This window comes from Pezoporus occidentalis, unplaced genomic scaffold (assembly GCF_034315485.1).
Source record: "Pezoporus occidentalis ecotype Australia unplaced genomic scaffold, CSIRO_AGI_Poc_V1 ctg203, whole genome shotgun sequence".
NCBI classification, from domain to species: domain Eukaryota; kingdom Metazoa; phylum Chordata; class Aves; order Psittaciformes; family Psittacidae; genus Pezoporus; species Pezoporus occidentalis.
In genome coordinates this window covers 1,136,728-1,161,028 of record NW_026913889.1, presented here as the reverse complement: position 1 = coordinate 1,161,028, position 24,301 = coordinate 1,136,728, and the positions used below count along the sequence as shown (strand labels likewise).

Below are 24,301 nucleotides of genomic sequence, written 5' to 3'. Positions count from 1 at the left end.
AGCATTTAGAGAAATTTTTGGCGTGTTGTATTGGATTGCAATATAGCAGCAAGTAACAGAAGGCCGTATATTGGCATATTATTTCAGTAGAAACATGGTTATGAAAGTTCAACTCTACTATTGCTCTGACTTCTAAACATCAAGTTAGTCTTATTAACATTCTGGAAAGAAATGAGTGTTTATAGTTTAAAATACATGCCCAAGGAATGGCACCAATACACCTGGTTTACTCTCTGTACCTTCAGTACAAAAGCTCAGTGTGATAAATAAAATTTCAAAGCAATACATTTTAAAATTTCTATGAAGAAATACTCCTTTTTCCAAATTATAAAAAAAAAAAAAAAACACATTACCATGAGAGATAGAAGTGAGACAACAAACCCAGTATATCCTGGAAACAGATCAGATATTCACATGTCGCAACACTGAAATCTGCTATGACATTCACAAGGATAATCAGCATTCACTGAGAATACAAAAGTCAGAATTCATTAGTAACAAACCTGAAAGTAAGAATATTTTTACTGCCTGAGCATTATAATGTTTTATCATGCTTTCATTTGCTATTTTTACTGGATGCAGAGTAATCCATATATCATTAAATGATTGGTAAGATTTTGATTAGGCAGAGCAAATAATTCCTAGTGTTTAAAGTATGTAGAAATATAATTCTGTGTTAATTATGGTATGCGCAAACAATTGAAGTCCTTAGAAATCTATACAGACCAGTCTATATAATTCTTCACAGCTATATTTTCACCCTCTCACTATGCTACGGAAGAAATGTTCACTTTTAGCAAGCAAGGACATTGCTATTACACTTTGCTTTACACTTTTCAAAGTAACAAATAAATAAGCAATCTTATCCCTGACTGGTATCTCTGTCACTTATTCATCCAACTATATCACAAATATTCACATCTTTCAAAAAGAAAGAAGAGAAATTAGGCTGTTGCCAGTGATTCTATCAAGTGAACACTTTATTTTGCCACTTAAAACAAAGCTCTTCTGAAAGATCACTTCTGCCACTCTTCCGCAAATAGTGAGACAGGAGCTGCTGTTTATTAGCTGACCTTGGAAGGGTCTTTTTCCAGCTGCAAAGCAGCTCATAGATCTGATGTGTTAAATTATCAGGGCACTTCAGCCTAACAAGCTGAAGTACGCTCCGCCGAACAGGTAAGCATAAAGCAAGCAATGATGTATTATCTTCTGCAAGCTCTTCTGCAAGCCAGTATAGGAGGTTGTCCCATAGGGCCTCTGAAGGACAAAAATTAGTACATTAAGATCATTATTCTTCTTCTATGAAAATCCTTCTTTCTTTTGCAAAGCTTTCTAAAGCTGGAGGCTGAGTGGGTGAACTCCCCAACTGAATATGTTTTTTCACTTTAATGGAAACACAATCACTTCTAATGCCGTTTTTGGCAACTGCATAAAAGTTAAGAGCAGATTCAGCAACAACCTATAAAATTCGTTTAGAACTGTATGGGGAAAGGTAGCAATAAAATAAAAGGGTTTTGGCATTGGATGGATACATCAGTTAAACTGGAGCTTTCCATTACAAATGGAATCTCCTTATACAGAAAATTGTGTGCTGTTCAAGCACCCCAGCACAAGATTTTCTTTTAAGAGTTTTTGAATTTTCTGGTAAAAAACAGATCACTTTTTTATTTCTTTGAATGCCTGTTAACTCATTAACTACCTTGGTTACTGAATTTTAAAATGTCAGTTACAGCTGAACCAAATCTTGGCATTAAAAGCAGCAAATAGCAAATATAACTGTTATTTATATTGATATGAATATAATATATATGTTCTTACCTGATGAATCAGAAGAAATTATTTTCATGCTTTGTGGGCGGTTGATGAACTTCTCATGCTATCAAAGAAAATTTATTGAGGAAAGAGAAATGAGCAAATGAATAAGCAATGAGGACATGGGAGTGGATTGCAGTATATCAACATTTAAGATGGATTTTTCCTGTACAGAGGATTTGTGTCATTACTGAAACCAGTTAACACCACCATTGGTACAGAGCTGTTAAAATAATGAAGCTAAGTCTGTTTATACCACTGGATGTGTATTGCATCTTATTAAAAAGCTTATAATTTATGAAATTTTATATATGTTTGATCAATAGCATTACATCAACGTTATTATGTATAGAAACCAGGCGTATAGAAAATCTGTATGGAACCTTGGTACATGAAATGGATTCTGATTTCGAACACTGCATTAACTTTGCCTTGCTGTCTCTGTGTTCGTAATACGACTGTGTGCATACCATACTGTTTCAAGGAAAATAACAGTTTCTAGGTATGCAGTAGCTGGTTTTAGGTCTAGAAATCATACTATGCTTGTAGTTATGGTTATTCAACTTTTAATAATTACTAAAAATCATCAGAATTGAAAAGACAAGTTCCATTAGAATGTGGTATTCTTTCTCTTTCTTCATCTGAACACTGGTGAGAAAGAAAAAAATATACTTTGTCCTTTTCCCCTATGACTGAGAAAGAGGAAAGTCTTCTGGTCTTTACTGTTGTTTCCTAATCCATACTCAAAAAGAAATTACTTATATAAACGCTGAGCCACAAAGAGATTAATTCCTATGAAGTGAAGTTCAGCTTTTTTTTTTTTTTTTTTTAACAGCTGTAATTGTTCACTTTTTCACACAGATTCAGTTGTATGACCTGGCTGTTTATGCACAGTTTTCACTGTGAGACTTGCTCCAGGTTTATTTGCTGAGCTTCTGTTATCCATTTGTGAATTAAGAACATGAAACTCTGAATGGATAAATCATTCTTCTTTTCCTGCTATGCATACTGAGCCAGAGCTCTGCTGAGCTTATCTTAAATACTTTTATAAAACAGACTTCATATCTTGTTCAGTTTTTGGAGTGTTTCGTATGCACTGAGCTATATGTCCAAAAGCTCAATATAATCATAACTGTTACCTGTTTACCTGTGAATTCATTCATTTGGCCTGTACTCATCATATTAGAGGGTTTCAGTTTGCACAGGATGCACACAGTATGCACTGCTTGGCAGTGCAAAACCATCCTGCACTGCACTCATCTCGATAATGGAGTCTGCCTCATCTTGCATGCTTCTACAGCAATTCTGTCACTGGACATGCCCTAGCGTGAAGGTAGCATAAGATTGCTAAAAAAAATCTTTTAAATAAAGGGAATATAAAGCTCTTCCAGAAGGGGGCATTGTTTTTCTTCCAAGACAGCTTGCTTTGGCTTTCTTTAATTATGCGTTTATATTTAAACTTATTTTCTTTCATAAATGGGAATTTAGCACCTCAAAGGTCTGTATGAGATTTTCAAAGTTATTGTAGATGAACTCAATTACCCATGCACTGACTTTAATCTGAACTACTTTATCCTACTTAATGTTAAAATAGTAGTAAAAATGATAAGAATTGAAAATTAGAATTGTCTAGAAATAGTGTAATAATATACAAGGCATTAGAGCTAAAACATTAAATCTGCCTTTAAAGATTAAATATCTGTGGTGAAGGGCTAAATTCACCCACGGTTCAGCTGCACTGCCATGTAGTTCCACTGTTCTGGCTGACAATGTAAGTAAAATGCTCTTAGCAGTCAAAGCAGTTTTCTAGTCTGGAAGGCCCTTCAATTAGCTAAGCGAAGCTAAGCTCTGCCTTTCTGAAGCAGAGGATCACATGCTATTTTGCTGTTAGACAGTCATTAGACATAAAACTTCCGTAGAATAGTAATTTGATAATGCTTGTATGTATTACAACAATCTCTTTCTGCAAAGCATTCTGATTTCAGCCAGTAATACTGAAGTGCTCTGTCAAATGGACCTCAAGGCATGACCAGACTCCAGCAGCATATCAAACAGGACAGACAGAGGAGAAATTATCCTTTAAACTCCTTAGCCCAGTTTCACATAAATATGACTGCTTAGCAATCAGTAGAAATATTGCTGGCATGCACACACATACTTGACATCAGAACCCAATCCACTGTATTAAACTTGTGTTGAAAATAACAGGTTTGAACAATAGGAGTTTTCTAATGCTGAAAAAATGTAAGCTTAAGAAATAGGAATTGTTAGTGAAGGTCAGCTTGCTTCTGTGTAAGCGTAACATGTTTAAACTAAAAAATGAAGTGAATGGTTGCATACTAAGTAAACAGCTGCTGCTTTTACCACTGTCAGAAATATATTTGTAAGAGACTGGATAATGTGGGCATATACATAAAAAAATGGCTTATAATCTACAGAGTTACTCTCTTCTCTCCACAATTCAAGAGAAATTTAGGTGGGAATTTTACAGCAATGAGTGAAAATGTAGTCAGAATGGCTGCCTTCATCTGTCTTTGTCACAACCAAAACCAGGCGTTGTGGATGGTTCTAACTCTATCATCTCACCAAAAAAAAAAATTAAAAAAAGCCAAAATTTCCTCTCATTTTGCTGAGAAAATTTCTATTTTTACTGACAACACTAGTGTTTGTGATCTCATGTGAATTAAAACTAACCTGTTAACATAATTAAACTAAAACTTAAGATATTTATTAACTCAACAAATCAGCAGAAATGTAAATAGTCTTTGCTGTTCTTGCCCTGATTTACTGCTATTCTGGGGATTTTAAATGAGCCATGAACGGATCCCCCAGCATAGTGGGAGCAAGTGAGAAGTCTGTCAACAACACTACAATGTACAGTCAACTAGTTCACACATAAGACATGAAAGCCTTACTGTGACAACTGGAATTCTGTAAAGTAGCTGCCTTAGTGTGAGCAACGCTATAAACAACCCAGCATTATCAATAAGTCATATTTGACCAGGGCACATTATGTTTTGATATTCTTGCAAGATTTGCTGCACTTTAACTGCTGTACTGTCGTCCTACACATGTGATAGAGACTAGCAAAATTAAAGGATCATTGCTTGACTGTATGTCTAGGCACACAAATGTGGTCAGATAGTTCTCAGGTGCTTTGGCAAGATACATTAATTGCATCAGCATGCAACTAATTATTGACAGTGCCAGTCTGGGTTCATCTTGTATGAACATTAACACAAAACTTGGACTTTAATGAAGTGGTAAATAGCAGTTGCATTTAACAGATGGCTGGTGTAGTTGTTTGTACAATTAGTGCATTAAATTTCTCCCTAGATGTATTTTCTCATCTGATTTTAACTATTTGCTTCTATTTCTTTTATTCATCAGAAAGACCACGTAAACGTAAAGATATATCTGATTCAAATATGTTGATAAGATCACGGATAGCAAATACAAGATAAAAGTTCTTCTGTTAATTTTTACTCTCAGTGTTTTCATCACCATTAATAATTTTAGAACACATAGTCAAATACAGTAAATAACTAGAATTCCCTTTTCATTGCTCTGGCATTTAATTGCATCTGGATCATTATGTTTAATATATATTTCTGTCTTTCAGCTGATTCCTCTTCTAGCTCAAACACATTTTTTACTGCCTCAATTATCCTGTGAAAATGAGTTCACCTGCTTATTTTTGTATGCAAAAAGTATGTTCTTTTATATTTACTGGATACACCTGCCACTCACCAAAATAATTGTTCTTACATCCTGTGAAAGGGGGATATAGTAATTCCTTTTTCAGTTCCTACATAATACTTGTTAACATTTACAATATTTCAGTTTCAAAACTGTCTGGAGTTTTGTAATCAATGCGTTGCCTCTCTACTTAGAACCACTCCATGCTTCTGATCACCATCCTTCTTTTGCCTTCTTACAAATCCTCTTTCTAAATTCCATGACCAGAACTACAGAGTGTAGTCAAAATGTGGATGCTGTAGTACTGAGTATTTTGTAATGTCGTCAGATTTTTCACTTAATTATTCAAGTTTCTGATGAATACGTTAGCATGGGTCCATACCAGAATTTATTAATAATCATCCTCCCTTGAGGAAACCAACCCGTTTTTCGTATTATTTTTTTCTTATCTTTCAGCCAGCAAACAAGGCGAAAGGGAGCACTTTTTGTTCCTAAAATTTCTATGAGCTTGTTCAGTATGGAATTCAAGATTTACTTGGCTGGAAGAACACATGAAGAGCAAACCAGCAAACAATATTACAACTTTGTGTTAATGAATGTTACATATAACATTGTGTAGGTGAAATTCTTATTCACCTTGTATATTTTTATAGCAGTAGTAAGGTATGTTGTATTTAATTTACAAATTATTCACTTATGATTCACTAATGTCAAATAACCAGCTTCACTGATGTCTTATAATTCTTAAAAAAAAAAAAAAGTAACCAAACTAGCTAACTTATCAAGGAATATTTCTTCTCTACTAAAAAATATGAGTTTAGGTCTATCAATTTTAAATTATTAGAGTGGGTGGATGAAAGATCAAAAAGTAGGAGGTTTCACCAACTATAGCAAAGTATAACATTTTGTGTACTAAAATGACTTGCAATATAACGGAAGATGTTATTCTGATGCTGTTCTTCATACTATAGATTGGTATATCATTCTGTATAAGAGAGAAGACACAAATCATATAATGAAAAAGTTATAAATATGCACATTTTTACAAGCATTTTGATCATTTTTTTCCCAATATTTGCATTTAATGAAGAATTATTTGTAAGATGCAGCAATATTGATTTTCTGAAGTCATAACTCTCTAAGCAGACTTTTTGTGCATCAAACTGGGGTCCTCTGTGCTTGAACTGATTCAGTTGAAAGTAAAGTCACTACTCAAAAAGAGATGTAGAGAAAATATTCCCAAAGGCTATATATATTACATATTCTCACACACTTACACAGACTGACCAGAGCAAATGTGGCCAGAAATGTTTGTTTTGAAAACTCCAAATAGAATATCAGGGACTAATATGTATAGCAGTAGACCATATATATATATGCCGACCCAAACTGAAGACATTTGATAATTACCTTCCTGGTTTAAGACAAATGCAGTTCAGCCCTTTGAATCTTACTCTTATTCTGCAGTACAATTAAATACAGTAGGAAAATGGGATGGAAGCTAGGCAGGTGGATGGAAGAAAACTAACCGATGCCTAGGGTGTGCCACAGATTAACTGATTAAACATCCCAGTGGAACTCAGGAGTTTGTATTCCCCTCTCTGTGAATACCGCACATGGAATGCTAGCCCTGTGGGAAAGCACAGGGTGAAAACATGGGATTCTCAAAAGAAAACTTAATCTTGTATGGAGTTTGTCATTAAATTTTCCTGCAATTACCTCTTCTTTATTTTTACTTGGGAGAATGGAGATGAGAGAGAAATCAAGAGGTATGGAACTCTGTCTAGAGTATGGAACTCTGTCTGGGGACAGGTGAGCAGTCCACAGAGAGTTTGTGGGTCAGGGTTAAAGGGAATATAGCTATGGGAGACATTACTGTGGGGATCTGTTACAGACCGCCTGATCAAGGAGAACCTGCGAATGAAGCACTCCACAGACTGATAGGAAAAGCCTCACGCTCGCAGGCCCTTGTTCTCATGGGCGACTTCAACCACCCTGATATCTGTTGGATGGACGGTACGGCCCGGCACAAGCAATCCAGGAGGTTCCTCAATTGTGTGGAAGACAACTTCCTTCTGCAAGTAACAGAGGAGCCAACAAGGACAGGTGCCATGCTTGACCTCGTGCTCACGAACAGGGAAGGGCTCGTTGGAAATGTGACTCTCCAGGGCAGCCTTGGATGCAACAATCATGAGATGCTCGAATTTGAGATCCCCAGGGGAGCAAGAAGAGCATGCAGCAAGCTCACTGCCCTGGACTTCAAGACAGCAGACTTTGGCGTCTTCAGGAACCTGCTTAGAAAGGTTCCATGGGATACAGCCCTAGAGGGCAGAGGGGCCCAAGTCTGTTGGTTGATATTCAAGGATCACCTGCTGCAAGCTCAGGAGTGTTGCATCCCAACCAGAAGGAAGTGCAGCAGGAGGGCCAGGAGACCTCCTTGGAGGGATAAGGAGCTCCTGAGGAAAATTCAATTGAAAAAAAGAGGCTTATAATAAGTGGAAGCAAGGACAGGTGGCATGGGAGGAGTACAGGGATGTTGTCTGGGAAGCTAGGGACCAGGTTAGGAAAGCTAAGGCCCAGTTAGAATTAAACTTGGCTAGCTGTATTAAGGATAACAGGAAGGGATTCTACAGGTACATAGCAAATAAAAAACAGACTAGGGAGAATGTAGGCCCCCTCAGGAAGCTCTCAGGAGAACTGGCTACACAGGATTTGGAGAAGGCTGAGGTTCTGAATGACTTCTTTGCCTCGGTCTTCACTGCCAAAGGCTCTGACCACACCACCCAAGTCTTGGAAGGCAGATGCAGGGACTGCGAGAATGAAGACCTTGGGCCCACTGTAGGAGAGGAACTGGTTCGAGACCATCTTAAAAATCTGAACGTGCACAAGTCCATGGAGCCTGATGAGATCCATCCACGGGTCCTGAAGGAGCTGGCAAATGAAGTTGCAAATCTGCTGGCAATCATATTTGAAAAATCGTGGCAGTCAGGTGAAGTTCCTGATGACTGGAAAAAAGGAAATATAACCTCCATTTTCAAGAAGGGGAAAATGGATGACCCGGGGAATTACAGACCAGTCAGTCTCACCTCTGTGCCTGGCAAAATCTTGGAGCAGATTCTCCTGGATGGCATGCTAAGGCACATGAAAATCAACAAGGTGCTTGGTGACAGCCAGCATGGCTTCACTAAGGGGAAATCCTGCTGGACCAATTTGGTGGCCTTCTATGATGGGGCTACAGAATTGATGGACAGGGGTAGAGCAGTTGATGTCATCTACCTGGACTTGTGCAAAGCATTCGACACTGTCCCACACGACATCCTTGTCTCTAAATTGGAGAGACATCAATTTGATGGATGGACCACTCAGTGGATAAAGAACTGGCTGGATGGCCACATGCAAATAGTTGTGGTCAATGGCTCAATATCCGGCTGGAGACCAGTAATGAATGGCGTCCCTCAGGGATCGGTGTTGGGACCGGTCTTGTTCAACATCTTTGTCGCTGACATGGACAGTGGGATTGAGTGCACCCTCAGCAAGTTTGCCGATGACACCAAGCTGTGTGGTTCGGTTGATACACTGGAGGGAAGGAATGCCATCCAGAGGGACCTTGACACGCTTCTGAGGTGGGCTGATGTCAACCTCATGAAGTTTAACCATGCCAAGTGCAAGGTCCTACACCTGGATCGGAGCAATCCCAGGCACAGCTACAGGCTGGGCAGAGAAGAGATTCAGAGCAGCCCTGCAGAGAAGGACTTGGGGGTGTTGGTTGATGAGAAATTTAACATGAGCTGGCAGTGTGCGCTTGCAGCCCAGAAAGCCAACCGTATCCTGGGCTACATCAAAAGGAGCGTGACCAGCGGGTCAAAGGAGGTGATCCTGCCCCTCTACTCTGCTCCTGTGAGACCTCACTTGGAGTATTGTGTGCAGATCTGGTGTCCTCAACATCAAAAGGACATGGAACTGTTGGAACAAGTCCAGAGAAGGGCCATGAGAATGATCAGGGGACTGGAGCACCTCCCGTATGAAGACAGGCTGAGGAAGTTGGGGCTGTTCAGCCTGAAGAAGAGAAGGCTGTGTGGAGACCTCATAGCAGCCTTCCAGTATCTGAAGGGGGCCTATAGGGATGCTGGAGAGGGACTTTTCATTAGGGACTGTAGTGACAGGACAAGGGGTAACAGGTTAAAACTTAAACAGGGGAAGTTTAGATTGGATATAAGGAGGAAATTCTTTCCTGTTAGGGTGGTGAGGCACTGGAATGGGTTGCCCAGGGAGGTTGTGAATGCTCCATCCCTGGCAGTGTTCAAGCCCAGGTTGGACGAGGCCTGGGTGATATGATTTAGCGTAAGGTGTCTCTGCCCATGGCAGGGGGGTTGGAACTAAATGATCTCAAGGTCCTTTCCAACCCTAATGATTCTATGATTCTATGATTCTAGGTATGCTTGTGAAATAAAAGATGTATTTGTAAGTGATAGCATAAGGAAGAGTGAAGTCAATTAAATTCAGAAAAAGAGATGCTACAGCTTGTCACCAGAGATTTAGACTTAATGTTACCGTAAATATTTTGATATTACAATGTATGCAAATTTGACAGCAGTAATCTAGAGGCAGCATTTTGTGTAATATAGGGTGCTAATACCTAAGTTCTTTGAAAATATTACAATGAGATTTCATTGCAGTAATATTAAAGATTAATTTATGTAGCAATACTTTTCACTAGAGGTGGAGATAATTGCCATATGGCTTTTTTGTAGAGGCTTATCAGGCATAATAAGAGAAACAGGTGATAGGAGAAAGATAGGTTACACGAGCCATTTAGGCCTCCTGTGATTTGCAATTTTGCACTCCCAAGACAAGGATACAAGAAGTATATAATTGAAATGTAAATAATAATTTCTTAGGGCCATATCATCTTGGGAGAGCAAGTGGGGGAAGAGCTGCGGCTAAACACTTTTTTTTCCATGCTCATGCTTGGATGAGGGTCCCTTCCACTTGCTAAAAGAAATTCTGAGGGTGTTTGTATGTAGCTGATGGATCAGAACTGCTCCATCTGTGACTCCTGCTTGTATCTGTTAAGCAAAAAACATACCAAGATCCTTTTGCCCAATAAATATGCTGCAATCAGAAAAAAAGGAATGATCTCTAACATTATCAAATGAGAAACTCACCTTTGGTAATGTTAGTGCTAATTTACACAGTGGAGACTGGTGTTGATATTCACCATATAGCAAGGGTTGTTCCCAGTTCTTGGTTATCATCTCTCTGGTAATTTTATAAAACACTGCTGTTCCTTTGTAATGAGGTGAACTGTGGTTACCAAATTCATTCACTTCTTTAATATGGAGTTCCAGCCTGGGTTTTCTTTGTGAATGAAAGATCAGCCTGTAGACTTTTCCAAAATCTTTTCCATTCTCTGCAGTCCATACAAAGATTAAAAAAAGGTAAGCATACACTGTATTTAACGTGTGGCATCTAAAATAATTCATTAGGGAGAGTCAAATAGAGCTAATCACATAACATTTGATTGTTCTTTATCATTATTACTTTATATTAAACTTTCAAAGTTCAAACATTCCTGCTTCAGTAGCTGAAATGTCTTCATGGTGAGCTCTCTTAGCCCTGAGCTGTCGGCATAAGGAATAAGTGGTGAAGGCTGTGCTACAAGCTGAAAAGTAAGGAACACAGAAGGAGAAAAAGTATATAACACAGAGATAAAAAAAAAACAAAAACAAAATGGTGTTGTGAATGGAATTAGAAGTATATGCTTTCTGGTTAGTCAGGATGGAAATCTATCTGTAACAACAAAATGAATGTAGGCAGAGAAGTTGGTGCATTTTTAGGATTTGTAATTCCATTTTAATTGATACACCTATATACACTACCCTTTCCATATATGGCATTCACTGGGGGCTGAAGATTTCTCTTTTTGAACAATAATTTTTTTTTTTTAGAGTAAATGGAGTTCTGAATGGGAGAGTTTATGTATAAAATGTTCAGAGGAAAAAATATAGATTTACTATATATTATATACATTTATTATATATTATATACATTTCCAAAACTGGCAGAAAAGACTAGACATAATTTCAGGTGAAAACTTTTCTGAGGCTTCTTATCTCTTTTGCCTTTACGCAAATCTCTGAATGTCAGAGAGTCAGCCACTGCATGGAATTTTTGAGGCTGCTAGTCGAAACAGCATAAAAACTCTAATCACCTCAATTCATAGCTCAACTCACAAAAAGCAACATTTTCCCCTAGATTTAAATCTTTAATCTCACTCATTTTAAGTGAATTTGCACATATGAAATAGCAGTCTTGTTTCTTTTTGTTAGGAATCTGTTTAATTCCTATCATATATTCTTTAATTTAATTTAACAAGCCATTGGTGGAATCCTGTCCTTTTGTAACAAAATGCTAGCTGTTTACAAGGGACCAGGTTTTGCAGAATGGCAGAGGTTGGAAGAGATCTCTGAAGACACCTTGTCCAACCCCTCTGCTCAAAGCAGGGTCACCTAAAGCAGGTTGCTCAAGATCTTGTTAAACTAGTATTTTTCAGTCAGAGTAGTTTCCCATGTAGTTCCATGAGCCTGTTGTTTACAAGAAATAAAACACTGAAATAGCTACGTGTGCTGTGACAACCACAATCTACTCTTGTATTCAGTATTTCTGAATAGTTGAGGTGATTGATAATGTTCATGCAGATGCATGAATTAATTACTTTACCTGAAGCAAAAATATTTCCACTAAATCTAAAATGAATCTGATCTCCTTCTTTTAGTGGGAACTGCTGCGTAGGTTCTGGGGGACCAAAATAGCCCTCCTCATGAAGATTTTGAAGTTCACAGGTCAATTCTTTGGATGCAGATAGCAAAACTACTATTTTGCATGGGTTTTCTCGTTTCCGATACAGTATCACATTAGCCATCGTATTACAAACAGCTTCTTCCAGAGCCTGAGCAAAGAGGAGCAGATACGTGTTTTCCAAGAGGAATGAAAGGCGAATGACCACAAAGCTGTATTAAAAAAAAAAAAAAGGCAAGAAAATAAATAAATAGCTCTATCTTAAATAATTTTATCAACTGCTAACAATTTATTATGCAAAATAATATAGTTTTCAATGGACCCTTTGCTACCTCTTTTTCATTCTTGTTTCCAACAAGTGAAAGGGTGGTAATTTGCCTGCTTCTGTAGTGTAGAGTATATTGAGTCTATATCTATGAATTTAAATACATATGAATTTTAGATGAAAGCAAGATAAAATTTCCTAATAAATTAAAAAAAAATGCGGTTTTGTAGTTTGAGCGCTAACTCACATTTTCAAATTAATATCTGCATTTCCTGTTTCAAGTTTTGTATATATTACAATGTGTACTGTCTACAGATGAAAAAAGTTTTTAAAAAATATATGTGTTCTGTAATTATGAGTTACAAATCTAAATGATCTCATGCTGCAAAGTGGAAGAAAAAGATACCGGTAAGTTAATAATGAGTATTGGATGATTTCTTAACTCTACTGATTTCCACTGATCTATATACTTAGAAGTAAATATTTTAGCAAATGAAACTTTATTACATTATTCATACCTTACCTTTCTAAATGCTCATTTAGTTCAAATGATACAAGCCCATTCTGTGCATTCTGGATAATAACATCAGCAAACACCTTCCACCCCTCTTCTTTGTTTCTGTATCCTAATAATTTCAAAGTATCACTGAGATTCTCTCCACTTTTTCTCACAGAAGCGCTCACAGTCCTGGAAAGCCAAGGGGTTGCATGAAAAAATATAATGAAAAATGGATCATGCAGAAAGAATAAGCTTGTATTTGTAGCTCTGCTTTCTCTTCTGTTTTCCTTGATGACTACATGTGTTTTTTCCCACTTTGCTGAAAATCTGCACTCCAGATGATGTAAGTGATGGAACAATACTTTCTAGTATATAAATTATATCATTGTTAAGAGACTTTTTTCTCAATTTTCTAAAAGACGAAAAACGAAAACAGAATTCTTCTGTCTAAATTAATATAATTTAGTCTATCATTTAATATCATGCACAGTAATGATTACAGATTGGATTTGAGTAATCCATCAAGATTCAGATTCTCTAGAATCAGATATCTAAAAACAAACAATCAAACAAACAAAACCACCTTTTCTTCCAGAAACAAATATTACTCAATAACCACAAAGGAATTTAGATAATAGCATGACTGCTATCCATTATCTCTTTCAACAGAGAAAACAAAAGTAGCTTCTCTTCAAATCAGGTGATTACACTGATATCACAGTCAGAATGAAGCAACTGCAATATGACATGCTTAGGCTAATTTATTCTAATGAATGAAATGTAAGGAGTTTTTTACAGAAGCCCAGAACTCTCCTCTCACACACACCTCTCTATCAATACTTACACTGGATGTGAATAAACCTTCCACCTCAAATGCACATCCCATACACAATCCAAAGAAGAAAATACTCCAGACAGGACAGCCTAAGCATTTCTCAAGCATACTGCCTCAGCCTACGTGCAAATACAGGAAAATATTGGCATAATTTTCTATGGAGTTTTTATAGAAATAAGCAATCAAGCCATGGTCTTTTTATGGATGTGTTTTGACTGAAAATCTGAAATGCATTTAGACTAGTATTAAGAACAGACAGATGTCATGGAGGTACTACCAGAAATGCTTCTGGTACAGGAAATGGAATTTGAATCTCCCTTAAAGTGACATGGGCACCCTTCCTAAATCTGAATTTTGTGATCAAGATGGATATCTGGTCTAAGAAACCAGTGTGAGTTAGAGCTACCTAAAACATGATCAGAGGAGTTTTTCGGAATTGGGAAGCTAGAATATTGTCTGCGTTCTCCATCTGTATTTTGCTTATTTTCAAGACCATCATAATCTTGGCACATAGATGAATTTTGAAAAAAATATGGTTTAGCACAATAGGAATAAGCTAATTCTTTAATGACTTAAAGTAGAAGTATTACAAAGCTGACTCTTGTCTTAGACTAGGCCCTACCAAGAAGTCCCAGCCAGCCTTTCTGAACCTGGAGCTGCCCACGGTAGCAGAACTACAAGGACGACAATCAAATGGTAAGTTTGGATTGGCTTTTTTTTTCCTGCATGTGATGATAAAATCACTTTTCTTTTTTTTTTTTTTTTTTTTTTTCCTGACTGTCAAAGTAGATTAGATCAGCTTTTGGCTGTTTTCTGTCATAACTTGTGATTCAGGTAGCCATCGGGATGTGTGGAAGTAGAGATCAGAAAATTCAAAGGCAGGGTAGCCAAACCACCAGCTGGTAAAATAATGATCACAGCAGTTTTGGGATGTGATTATTCTCTATGTTCTGTGTTAGGCTTTGGTGAAAACTGATGAACATTTCTTGCTGTAAAAAAAAGCCATGCATTTTTAATCCTGGCTCCTGCTAGAAATATAGTAGTCAGCATATTTACATCAATTATCAATTATACGTCAAATGCTATATGAATTTTCCTGGTAAAGCTATAGCATGAGAAATGTGGGGATTTGCTGTAGTGTTTCTAACAATGTTTCTATGTATAGCAGACTGTATTAAGGAACTAACACATTTTTAACACAAAAATTATTAATCAGCAACTGTTAAAAAAAATTTGTTTTGGTGTTTTGAAAATGCTGAGCTTGTAGTGAAGTTGTTCTTACCGAGGATGGTATGCTGTAGCAACCCTCTTTACTGTAGCACTAATGGCTCTCACATGTTCTGTCTTGTCTCCTTGCCTCTTTTTTTCTGGGTTTGGAGGACAGGGAAGAGTAATAGTGACTGAGCTGTTAAATGGCTGGACTGAAGGATGCTGGAAATAAACCAGTGCACTAGTAGCTACCACTGAGCGGTACATATCATGTCTTGCTTTCAATGTCGAAATCAATGATGACTCAATTGGCTGTATCTAAATATGGAAAGCAATTATACAGTTAATTTGTAAATTAATAAAACTTCTCTTACATGTGTAGTTTTTGTTTTTACAAACTTTTTTATCTTTTGGAGATGGATCAGACTACCACAGCAGCCTTAGGCTCCTCTCTATAACCCAGGAAAAACCCTACCAAAGTATCAGCACTTTACAAAATGCACAATAAAGTTCTTGAAAGTCATAAAAACCTGGAACCTTTACTGACTATTTTGACTGGTTTGCTCCTGATTTTAACTCAAGTTTTGAAACTTCTTAGCTCCCTCGGATTTTTAAAAGTTTCTGAGATTTTTCAAATCTGTATTTTTTTCCCTGTTAATTTTCCATTCTCTGTACCTCAGACACAATGTTTTTATGGGGCTAGAAACACATTATAATTGAAGCAAATTTCAAGGTTATTCTCCGCCTAAGAGGTGACAAACCTTCTGTTGCACTGCCTGGTACAAATGATGAAGGTCAGGTGAGAAAAATTGTCCAATTAACTTGAACTCTGGGCCAAACAGTTGAAGTTTGGAGTTGATTCTCACGTCACTATTGAAAACAACTGTGTTTTCTGAAGTATTTTAAACAAAGGTTCTTTTTAGCTAGAGATATCATTGACTACTGACAAAATGATGTGGTTTTAACGAAGGTGGCAGGAAACCATTCACTGTGTATACAGGATGTGGAGTGGTAGCTATTTTTCACAGACCTCTAGTGATGGAACAGGTTGCTCTTTAACATTATCGGCATCCTTGCTTCAGAGCTGATCTGATAACAGACTTACAGAACAAGTACTGCACTTTTCAAGCTCACCTTTAACTGTATGGGTGCTGGAGAACTGAATGTTTCTGGATGGTAACAGAAAGAGATTCTAGAATCCACATTCAGCTTTTGTGAGAGTCCCTCCTTTGGAACAGTAAATGTTTCTTTCTTTAAGCATGACAACACAGAAAAAACACCCAGCTGATAAATTTTCACTTCCGCAAAGGTTTCCTGCATAAAGAGAATGTGGAGTTAAGAGTATACTGGAAGGAAAGGAAACTGTGTTCCACAGTGGATACGGCAACATTATTTATAGAACAAGGTGTGAAATAAAAATAAATTGAATATTATTGCCACCTGGATACCCAGTTATCTGGTGAGCTCTAGTCATCATGTAATGTCATTAATATTCCACATTGGGGTGAAATGAAATAAGCTTATAAACTGGGTGATGAATCTGGCCCAATCCAATTCTTCTGCATTTAAAAAAAAGAACCATCCTGTGCTTCTTTGAGATGGAATTTGGATTAATACACAGAAAATGTCATTACTTCTCTGTGATCTTAATGTAAAATAATTCCCCTTAAGTTTTTACTTTTATAAAATAATGCAATGTATTATTCACAAAAAATCATGAACCATTACTCAATCATTATTATTGTGCGATCAAGCACTTCTGTTAACACTAAGAGTGAAAAAAAGGACCTTGTTAAATACTAGGTTTCAAATAGAATTAGTTCTTGAGCAAGTAGGAAGAAAAGGTCAATTTAAGTGCCCCCATAGTGGGCAATATGGCTTAATAATGACAACTTGTATGACTCCACAGAAGCTTAACTGGGAACCTGGAATGATGTTTTAACAATGCTTAGATGAGATGTTACCAACCTTATGTTTTTCTTGATATCTCTCCAAAGAAACAGGAGTTAAGTAGTTTGACTGAAAGTTCACATCAGTCACCTTCACCATAATCTCCCGATAATTTCCTCTGAAGCATGAAGTAAATGGGATTGCAACGTTTATAGGGAAAGAGATTTTCTCATAATCACAGCATTCAATACTGATGACATTGCTGACCAGCTCCTCAGAATCATCCACCACCAAGGAACTAGTATCATTGACTATCTTACACTTCAGATTCTCCAGAGCAGTTGCAGGGGCTTTAATAAAACAAGCTACTACATGTTTGTTCGTTCCACTCTCTTCCACTAGAAATCTGGAGAAAAAGAATATAAAATATTATTCTTTGTATTTTGGGTGGGGTGGTGTATTTTTAATTAAATATTTTACAATAATGATGTGCTACATTATAGCATAAGCAGATCATTCATAAAAATGTTTATGAATAGATGGGAAAATCATGAAAATTTTAATGTTCATCTTGTTGCAAAACAGCTAACAAATTATAAAAATTAGTAAGTAGGGGCCTTCTTATGAATTTCCAGCAATTTGGGAATTACTGACTTTACTGGCTGTGACTCAGTTCCTTTCTGACATGAAAAAAAAAGCAATCAAATAGAAACTTACAGTTTACTTTAGACCAAATGGAAGATCTTATTTGTGCATGCTTAAGTTATAAATTGCTATTATGTGCAAAGCCAGTAGCTGCTCAATACATGCATATTGAGTCTCTTGGCCCACCAGTGTTTATACATGTGCTAAGTAATATTATGCACATTCATTTTGCGAAGAATATGTGCTTACTCTTTGCTCATCCAGTGCCTGGATTTTTGTATTTCTGAATCACTCATGGAAGGATTCACAGCAGTAAGATTACATGTTTGTGTTGAAGATGTGAAGTTAATTGGGTCATTTCTACAAATCTCATTATTTGTTTCAGTTTTACTGTCTTCCATTTGCTCTGTCAGTCTATGTTCTCCATTTTTGATCCCTTTTGAAGTTTCTTTGACTATTGCCTTTTTTTTCTGTTCAAAAAGATTTGCGGCAGTTTCGTCATAACTGTCTTTCAGTGTCCCAGATAGCATGCCTTCTGAACTGCTTATAAGAAGAGCATCTTGAAAAGCCTGTTCTGGAGACTTTTCAGTAACAGCACCACCTCCATGAGGTTTATCCTTTTCATTGAAATCTTTTTTCTCTGTAACAGATTTCATGCGTAATCTGTGTTCACCATCTTCCTTTTTCATTGGAGGTTCCCCGCTAATATCCTGTTGTTGAGCAGATATACTTTCAGCTAATGATGGAACATATTTTCCCACAGTTTTAGTTTCCCTTGGCTGGGTTTTATGAAGATTCTGACTTTCCATCTCATTCAGGGAAGTTCTTCGTGATTGCTGATTGGGACTAGAAGATGCTTGCACAGACTCTATTGCTTTACCTTCAGAACAACACACATTTGTTTCTCTAGAAGCATTTTGAACATTCTGGATCTGAGAAACATAATCTTGTTTGCAGCTAGCAGCATAAAGTTTATTTTCTGCTTCTTGGAGGTGTGAGACTGTATTTATTAAATAATCCTTCATGTTCTGCATACAATCCATAATTCGATTGTACTCTGAAGAAAGAATAGGTATCCAATTAAATTCTGTCATGAAAACTAGCCAAAACCATGACAACTTACACACATACGTAATGAATTGCACTTAATTCCATAGTGCCATTCAATACATGAAGCACAATATATTTCTTGACTTCCATTTAATATTTTCTGCATTTACTGCTATTTGAGTCAATTTCTGAGGAATTAAATATGGACATGTACATTTATGTACCTGTCCATTACATCTGTGTATTCGGCTGTACCACTGAGGGGCCTCTAATGAACACCTTTCTAATGATTAGAAAATAGCTATATTTTTAATGGCAATCAATCCAAAGTATGAAATTAATAAAAAATAGTAAAATCAATTTGTAAAGTGCTTTGAAACCGAACATTAATTATACACATTTTCTAAAATGTAATCCTGCAAGATTCTAATGTATGGGTCTCCAACAATCATGCTGGGCTCAATATCAAACATGCTTAGCGGCTTTGAATTAAGTTTTGCTATGGAGAATAAAAGATAACGCAAAATCATGATACAATACTGAAGTTCAGCAGTTTCTAGAATTCAGTTACAGGAATGGCAGAGGTTGCTCGTGCATTTAACTAAAATTACTCGCTGAAGAAGGATGCACAAAAAGCATGCAATCATTATGTGCCACTCATGTAAGATTTTCCCTTTAACCTATTTATTTTCTGATCCCTCATTTTTCTTGTCTTACACCTTTTTTTTTTAGAAATCCTTCCAGATACTTTCTCCAAGGATTTCAGATATATTACTTCCAGTTCTCCCCTCACCTTATGCTGTCACTCTCTACAACTAGAACTGTCTTCATTAGTCAGGTATATTGCAAACTTGTCAGGAAATTTCTTGCTTATTTCTGTTTGTTGCATGAGATCTTGGAAAGCTTTGCTTTGGAGGTTAAATCCAGTAAAAGTCAATACAAATAAGAAAATTGAAACACAGTATGTTGTGTTTTCCACTTATAATGGACAGGGACCCACAAGGGAAGGCAACAAAAAGGGTTGTTACAAGTCTTATGGGAAACCACTGGCTTACATTCACTTTTTTCAATAATGTCTTATGAGGTAAATCAGTATCTCAAGCTTTTCAGCTTGGAAAATAACTTTATTGAGTAAGAATGTCATCACACATCAATGTGTGTTGTTATATGATGTGGATGGATAGGCTTTTCACTCTCTATTTGCATCTGATTAATTTAAACCTACAAAGAGTGTAGTTCACAAGTTTTTTTCTTGTTGAACTTAGTCTGAAAATTATTCTTTTGCAATACTTTCTCAGGTCCCAAATGACTTGTTATTGAATTTTGACTATATCTGGGGGAAAAAAAATAAATGAAAGGCAAACACATTTTAATTTAATTTTTCTATTGGTAGTTTAAAGAAAGATATAATTTTGCTCTAAGGTACTGCTGTTTTTCCAGGGCACTTTTAAAATAGTGAAGGAGAACTTCTAAATAGTTTAACAGAGCTGACATATAAAGCAAAAGGATTAGAAATAATATAGGTTCATTATCACAAGAGGTTTTAAAAGACCACTTTCCAGTCTCACTGCAAGGCAAATGTCAAGCTTTGGCAAACCCACCAAAATTAACCTGCTTCCTCCCTGAATTTTGCATTCTCTAAACAAAACAAACAAAGACTCAAACAAAACCAAAACGAATTGTACAGCTCTTTAACTTTCACTGAAATAAAATTTGAAGTTAACAGGGTCGTTCAAAGCAATGGCATTTTTCTATGCCGTGAATGTGACTTTTCTAATACTGCAGTGCTTGAAGCCAAGCAAAGACATGGCCTTTTAACTTTACACTGCCCAACTGTGTCACATGAAAAGACAGTTTTTGCATTCTGTTACAAGTTTCACCTCAAAATAAGCCTTCTTTTGTGTTACCCCCTGGCACCATAGCTTTTCTAACACTTTGCTTTCTGTGCTTTTTTGATGTTTAATAAAACAGCTTTAGAATACAGTGGCAGTTTACATGCAAATGTCTTCAAACCATTTTGCTGACTGTATTATGGGACAGTGTCAGTTAAGTAAAAGTTGCTTTTTGGAAGGCAAATGATAGTGAACTCTTTGAAATTAAAAGAAATGAAAAAAATAAAATCACATATGGCATGAGGCCAACAGGGCAAAGTTAGCTTGATCTTGAAGCCTCAAAGGAGGTCCTTTTTATACAAAAATTATTGGTTTACTATTGCAGACACTTTTTAAATCTGCAGAACAAAGACTCATAAACACAGGCATAGCTAAGAATTTCTGCCTGGAGTCTCTGTCTATGCATCATATTGTTAGACCATTATTAAAGGGAGAAATGTTAGTTTTCTGCTTTGATGAATGTTTGTTAAGATGTTGTTTCCAAGGAAAGACAGTTGTTCAGATGTGGTCCTTACAATAAATAACACCATTGTTATATCCACACAAGAAATTAAATTCCATGTGTTTACCTGTGCACTAAGATGGCAGAAGTCTTTTCTTATTTTTAGTGTAATTTGTTTAGCTATGTTGTTATTTGTAGAGGAACATAGACTATATATATTGAGTTTACTTGACAAGGGGCTCCAGGGCAGCCTCTGTGATGCGAGGCCAGGGCTGCACCATGCCACACAGATGGTTCCATCAGTCTCCACAGCAGATCTGCTGCAGGACTGAGCAGAGCCTGCCAGCAAAGCTGGTGCTGCCTCTGTGAAAAGAGTTTTAAGAAAGGGCAAAATCACCAGAGAACAGTGAGGAATGAAGTATGAGAAACAGCCCTGTGAACACCAGGGTTGGAGAAGAAGGGTGTCCCAGGCACGGAGCAGAGATTCCCCTGCAACCCATGGGGAAGACCATAGTAAAGCAGCTTGTCCCTGCAGCCCATGGAAAGGACAATATTGGAGCGAGTATCCTCTCTGCAGCCTCTCCTCTACAGGACCCCACACCAGAGCAGGTGGATATCCCCTGAAGAAATTGCAGCCCTTGGAGAGTCCAGCTTTTCCTGACAGAAACTGTGGGCTACGGGAAGGACCCTCAGTGGAACATGTAAAAGTGTGAGGAGGAAAGAGCAGCAGAAGGGAACTGTTACGGATTTACTGCAACCTCTGTTGGCCATCCCCCTGCAATTCTGAGGAGGAGGAGGAGCAAGAGGAGCTGGGAATGAAGGAGTGAAGGTGAGCCTGGAAAAAAATGACGGGTGATGGAAAAGTGTTTGATTTTTTTTCTTTTGTTTTTCAATATCTAAACCAGTTTCAATTGTCAATAAATTAAACTGTTTTTTTCCCCTAAATTAAGTTCATTTTTCCCATGATGCTGAGTGATTTCCCTGTCTTTATATTGACTCATGAGCTTTTCCATCTTCTTTTCTCCCCCTGTCCTGTTGAGGAGGGGTAGTAAATTGTTGGGTGGGTGTCTGTCCAAGATAAACCTATGAAAGTATAATATATATAAAACTTTGACACAATTCTGCTTAGTCTGTTGGTTTGGTTTGGGTTTTTTTCCTTCACATAATGAAAATTATAATCTCATATTGAAGCTCATGTAATAGTCTTGAAATCAGTGCAATACAACTGTTCAAATAAGAATTAATTTGGTCTAATGAATGACCAAGTACTGAAATGCTAACAGTTGAAAAGCAAGGTCCTAAAGCATCATCACACGGTGGAACTTAGCAAGCAGCATACCCAGTCTGCTCTGATTACAGGTTAGGTCCCTTCATACTTGCCTGGCCTTGCAGTCAATTCTTTGTATTTGTCATGGAGAGCACTCAACAAGTGGCAGGTGTCTTGAATACTTTCGACGACATTCTCCAGCTGCTGGCTGAGAGATCTGCTCAGGTCTTTTGTTAAAGAGATCAGTGTAACCACATGCTGCACTGTACCTTCATTATCCAGATCACTTTTCAGAAGCGCATCGCTTGCTAGCAAGTTGAGGTGCAAGATTTTGTCCAGGAGTTGGCCTGATTTGCCTGCAGGAATAATCTTGCCTTCAGTCATTTCCATTTTATGTTCAGAATATACTACTACAGTTCTTTTTTCTGCTCAAACACTTCCACAAGTTGCTGCCCTTAGTTTAGACTACTACACTGTTAGTGTTTGTAGCCTAACAGCATAAGTACTGTATTCCACGCACACTTGGTGACAAGTCAAACTCTAGCTCAGCAACTCTCAGTTAATGTTGACTATTAAAAAGTTACTAGGTGACAGAAAGGAGTGGCTGTCCTGTAAGGACGGGCAAGGGTTGCTGGGAGACGCTGGTGTACACCATGTACCTTTAAGGAAGGTTATGTAACTTGGTTATGTAACAGTGACTTAAATTTCAGGAGCACTGAGTGATTTCTCACTTCAGTGGCTGTAAATGATCAGTACCTATGAAATCAAGATGAATTGTGAATTTGGAATTACTATAGTCCCCACCAACAAGGAAGTGTTTTCACTACAAGCTAACATTAAAGGCTATAGGTCACTTGATACCATTTTCTGACAACCATATTTCATTAGATGAGACAAGTCCAATGTACTGTGCAGCCTGGATGAGGTATTTGAACTATACATAGTTTTCACCAATATAAGAATCTACACATCAAATTTTGTCATTATCAAAAATATTTATTAGCAATACACATTTAGAGGAGCTTGAAATGTTTTCTGGGGTTTATTTATACAATGGGAAGAAACAGAAAGGAAAGCCAGTAACAGCTAAAAGTTCAAATGAATAATGACAAATTTCATCTGACACTTTGGAAACTGAGAAACAAATTTAAGAGAAAAACATTAAATGTAATTGAGGCATTAAGAATTGACTATACGGCGTTCACAGGGAAAAAGCACCAACCTCAAGAGTACCCTCATAATAGTGGGCAGCAGTGCTTTCACATGGTCTCACAACCATGTGCTCCTGCAGGCAACCGGGGAGGAAGCAGGGAGAGTGTCTGACAGGGCTGCTGCGCCGTTTGTTGTCTTCAGTGCATGAAGTTTGATCACCTCAGTGGTAGCGTTTGCAGTGATTTCCATTTCACCTGGCAAGCTCAGGAAAAGAAGTCTCACCAGGACAGCAGTAAAAACATGCAGAAGAACAGCACTGACATTTTCTTAACTGATGCTAGTTCACATCATGCTGTGCTAGGGGAAGACAGGCCTAACACCCTCAGTAGCAGAGTTCAGTACTGGGGTAAATCTTAAGTATCACATAAGCCAAAATTTTTACAGTTTAAGAAATGTGCTATACAAATTGTTGGTACAGCAGCTTTCCTACTAAACATTCCTTTTGTGGCCCATTATAAATATAGTCAATGCATCTTTAAATAGCAATTAAAATCAGATTGTGATATAAAAGCACACTGAAAATTGCATCTAAGCATTGCAAGAACTAATAAGGTAATGTCAGCAGAGTGCTTTGAATATGTAAAGCACAGTACAAATGTTAAAATAACAACGAAAGTGTCTTTAATCAAACATATGAGCTGAAACCAATTGTAACTATTAAATTCAAAAGGAAAGTTCCTTTTGATTCATTATAGTTTGCTTGATCATGCTGAAAGTGTACTGCAGAGTTGACATAAAAATGTATGTGAATCATTAACCTATTTATCATTTGTAATGGTCCAGCAT

General features: G+C 37.2%; 2 protein-coding genes across 2 annotated transcripts in view; one reads left to right on the top strand and one right to left on the bottom strand.

Moving 5' to 3' along the window:
• Positions 1–24,301, top strand: part of LOC134163689 (uncharacterized) — a 360,084-nt gene that overhangs the window by 131,022 nt on the left and 204,761 nt on the right. The window lies entirely within an intron of this gene.
• Positions 363–22,693, bottom strand: DTHD1 (death domain containing 1). The gene is made up of 10 exons (XM_062618777.1): positions 22,417–22,693; positions 17,902–18,709; positions 17,086–17,413; positions 16,252–16,431; positions 15,191–15,435; positions 13,098–13,262; positions 12,232–12,521; positions 10,677–10,921; positions 1,819–1,876; positions 363–1,257 (listed from the first exon to the last, which is right to left on the bottom strand). Exons 1-10 carry the CDS (start codon positions 22,691–22,693, stop codon positions 968–970), a joined length of 2,886 nt encoding a protein of 961 aa, XP_062474761.1. The 3' UTR covers positions 363–967.

Bases quoted from the DNA above. Each gene is read 5' to 3' on its own strand.
- DTHD1 (XM_062618777.1), bottom strand. From the start codon at position 22,693: ATGGAAATGACTGAAGGCAAGATTATTCCTGCAGGCAAATCAGGCCAA. The intron at 10,922-12,231 runs GTAAAGTAATTA...TATGGACTGCAG, and splicing joins TGGAAATATTTTTGCTTCAG to AGAATGGAAAAGATTTTGGA. The intron at 1,258-1,818 runs GTAAGAACATAT...TTTGTCCTTCAG, and splicing joins AATTTCTTCTGATTCATCAG to AGGCCCTATGGGACAACCTC.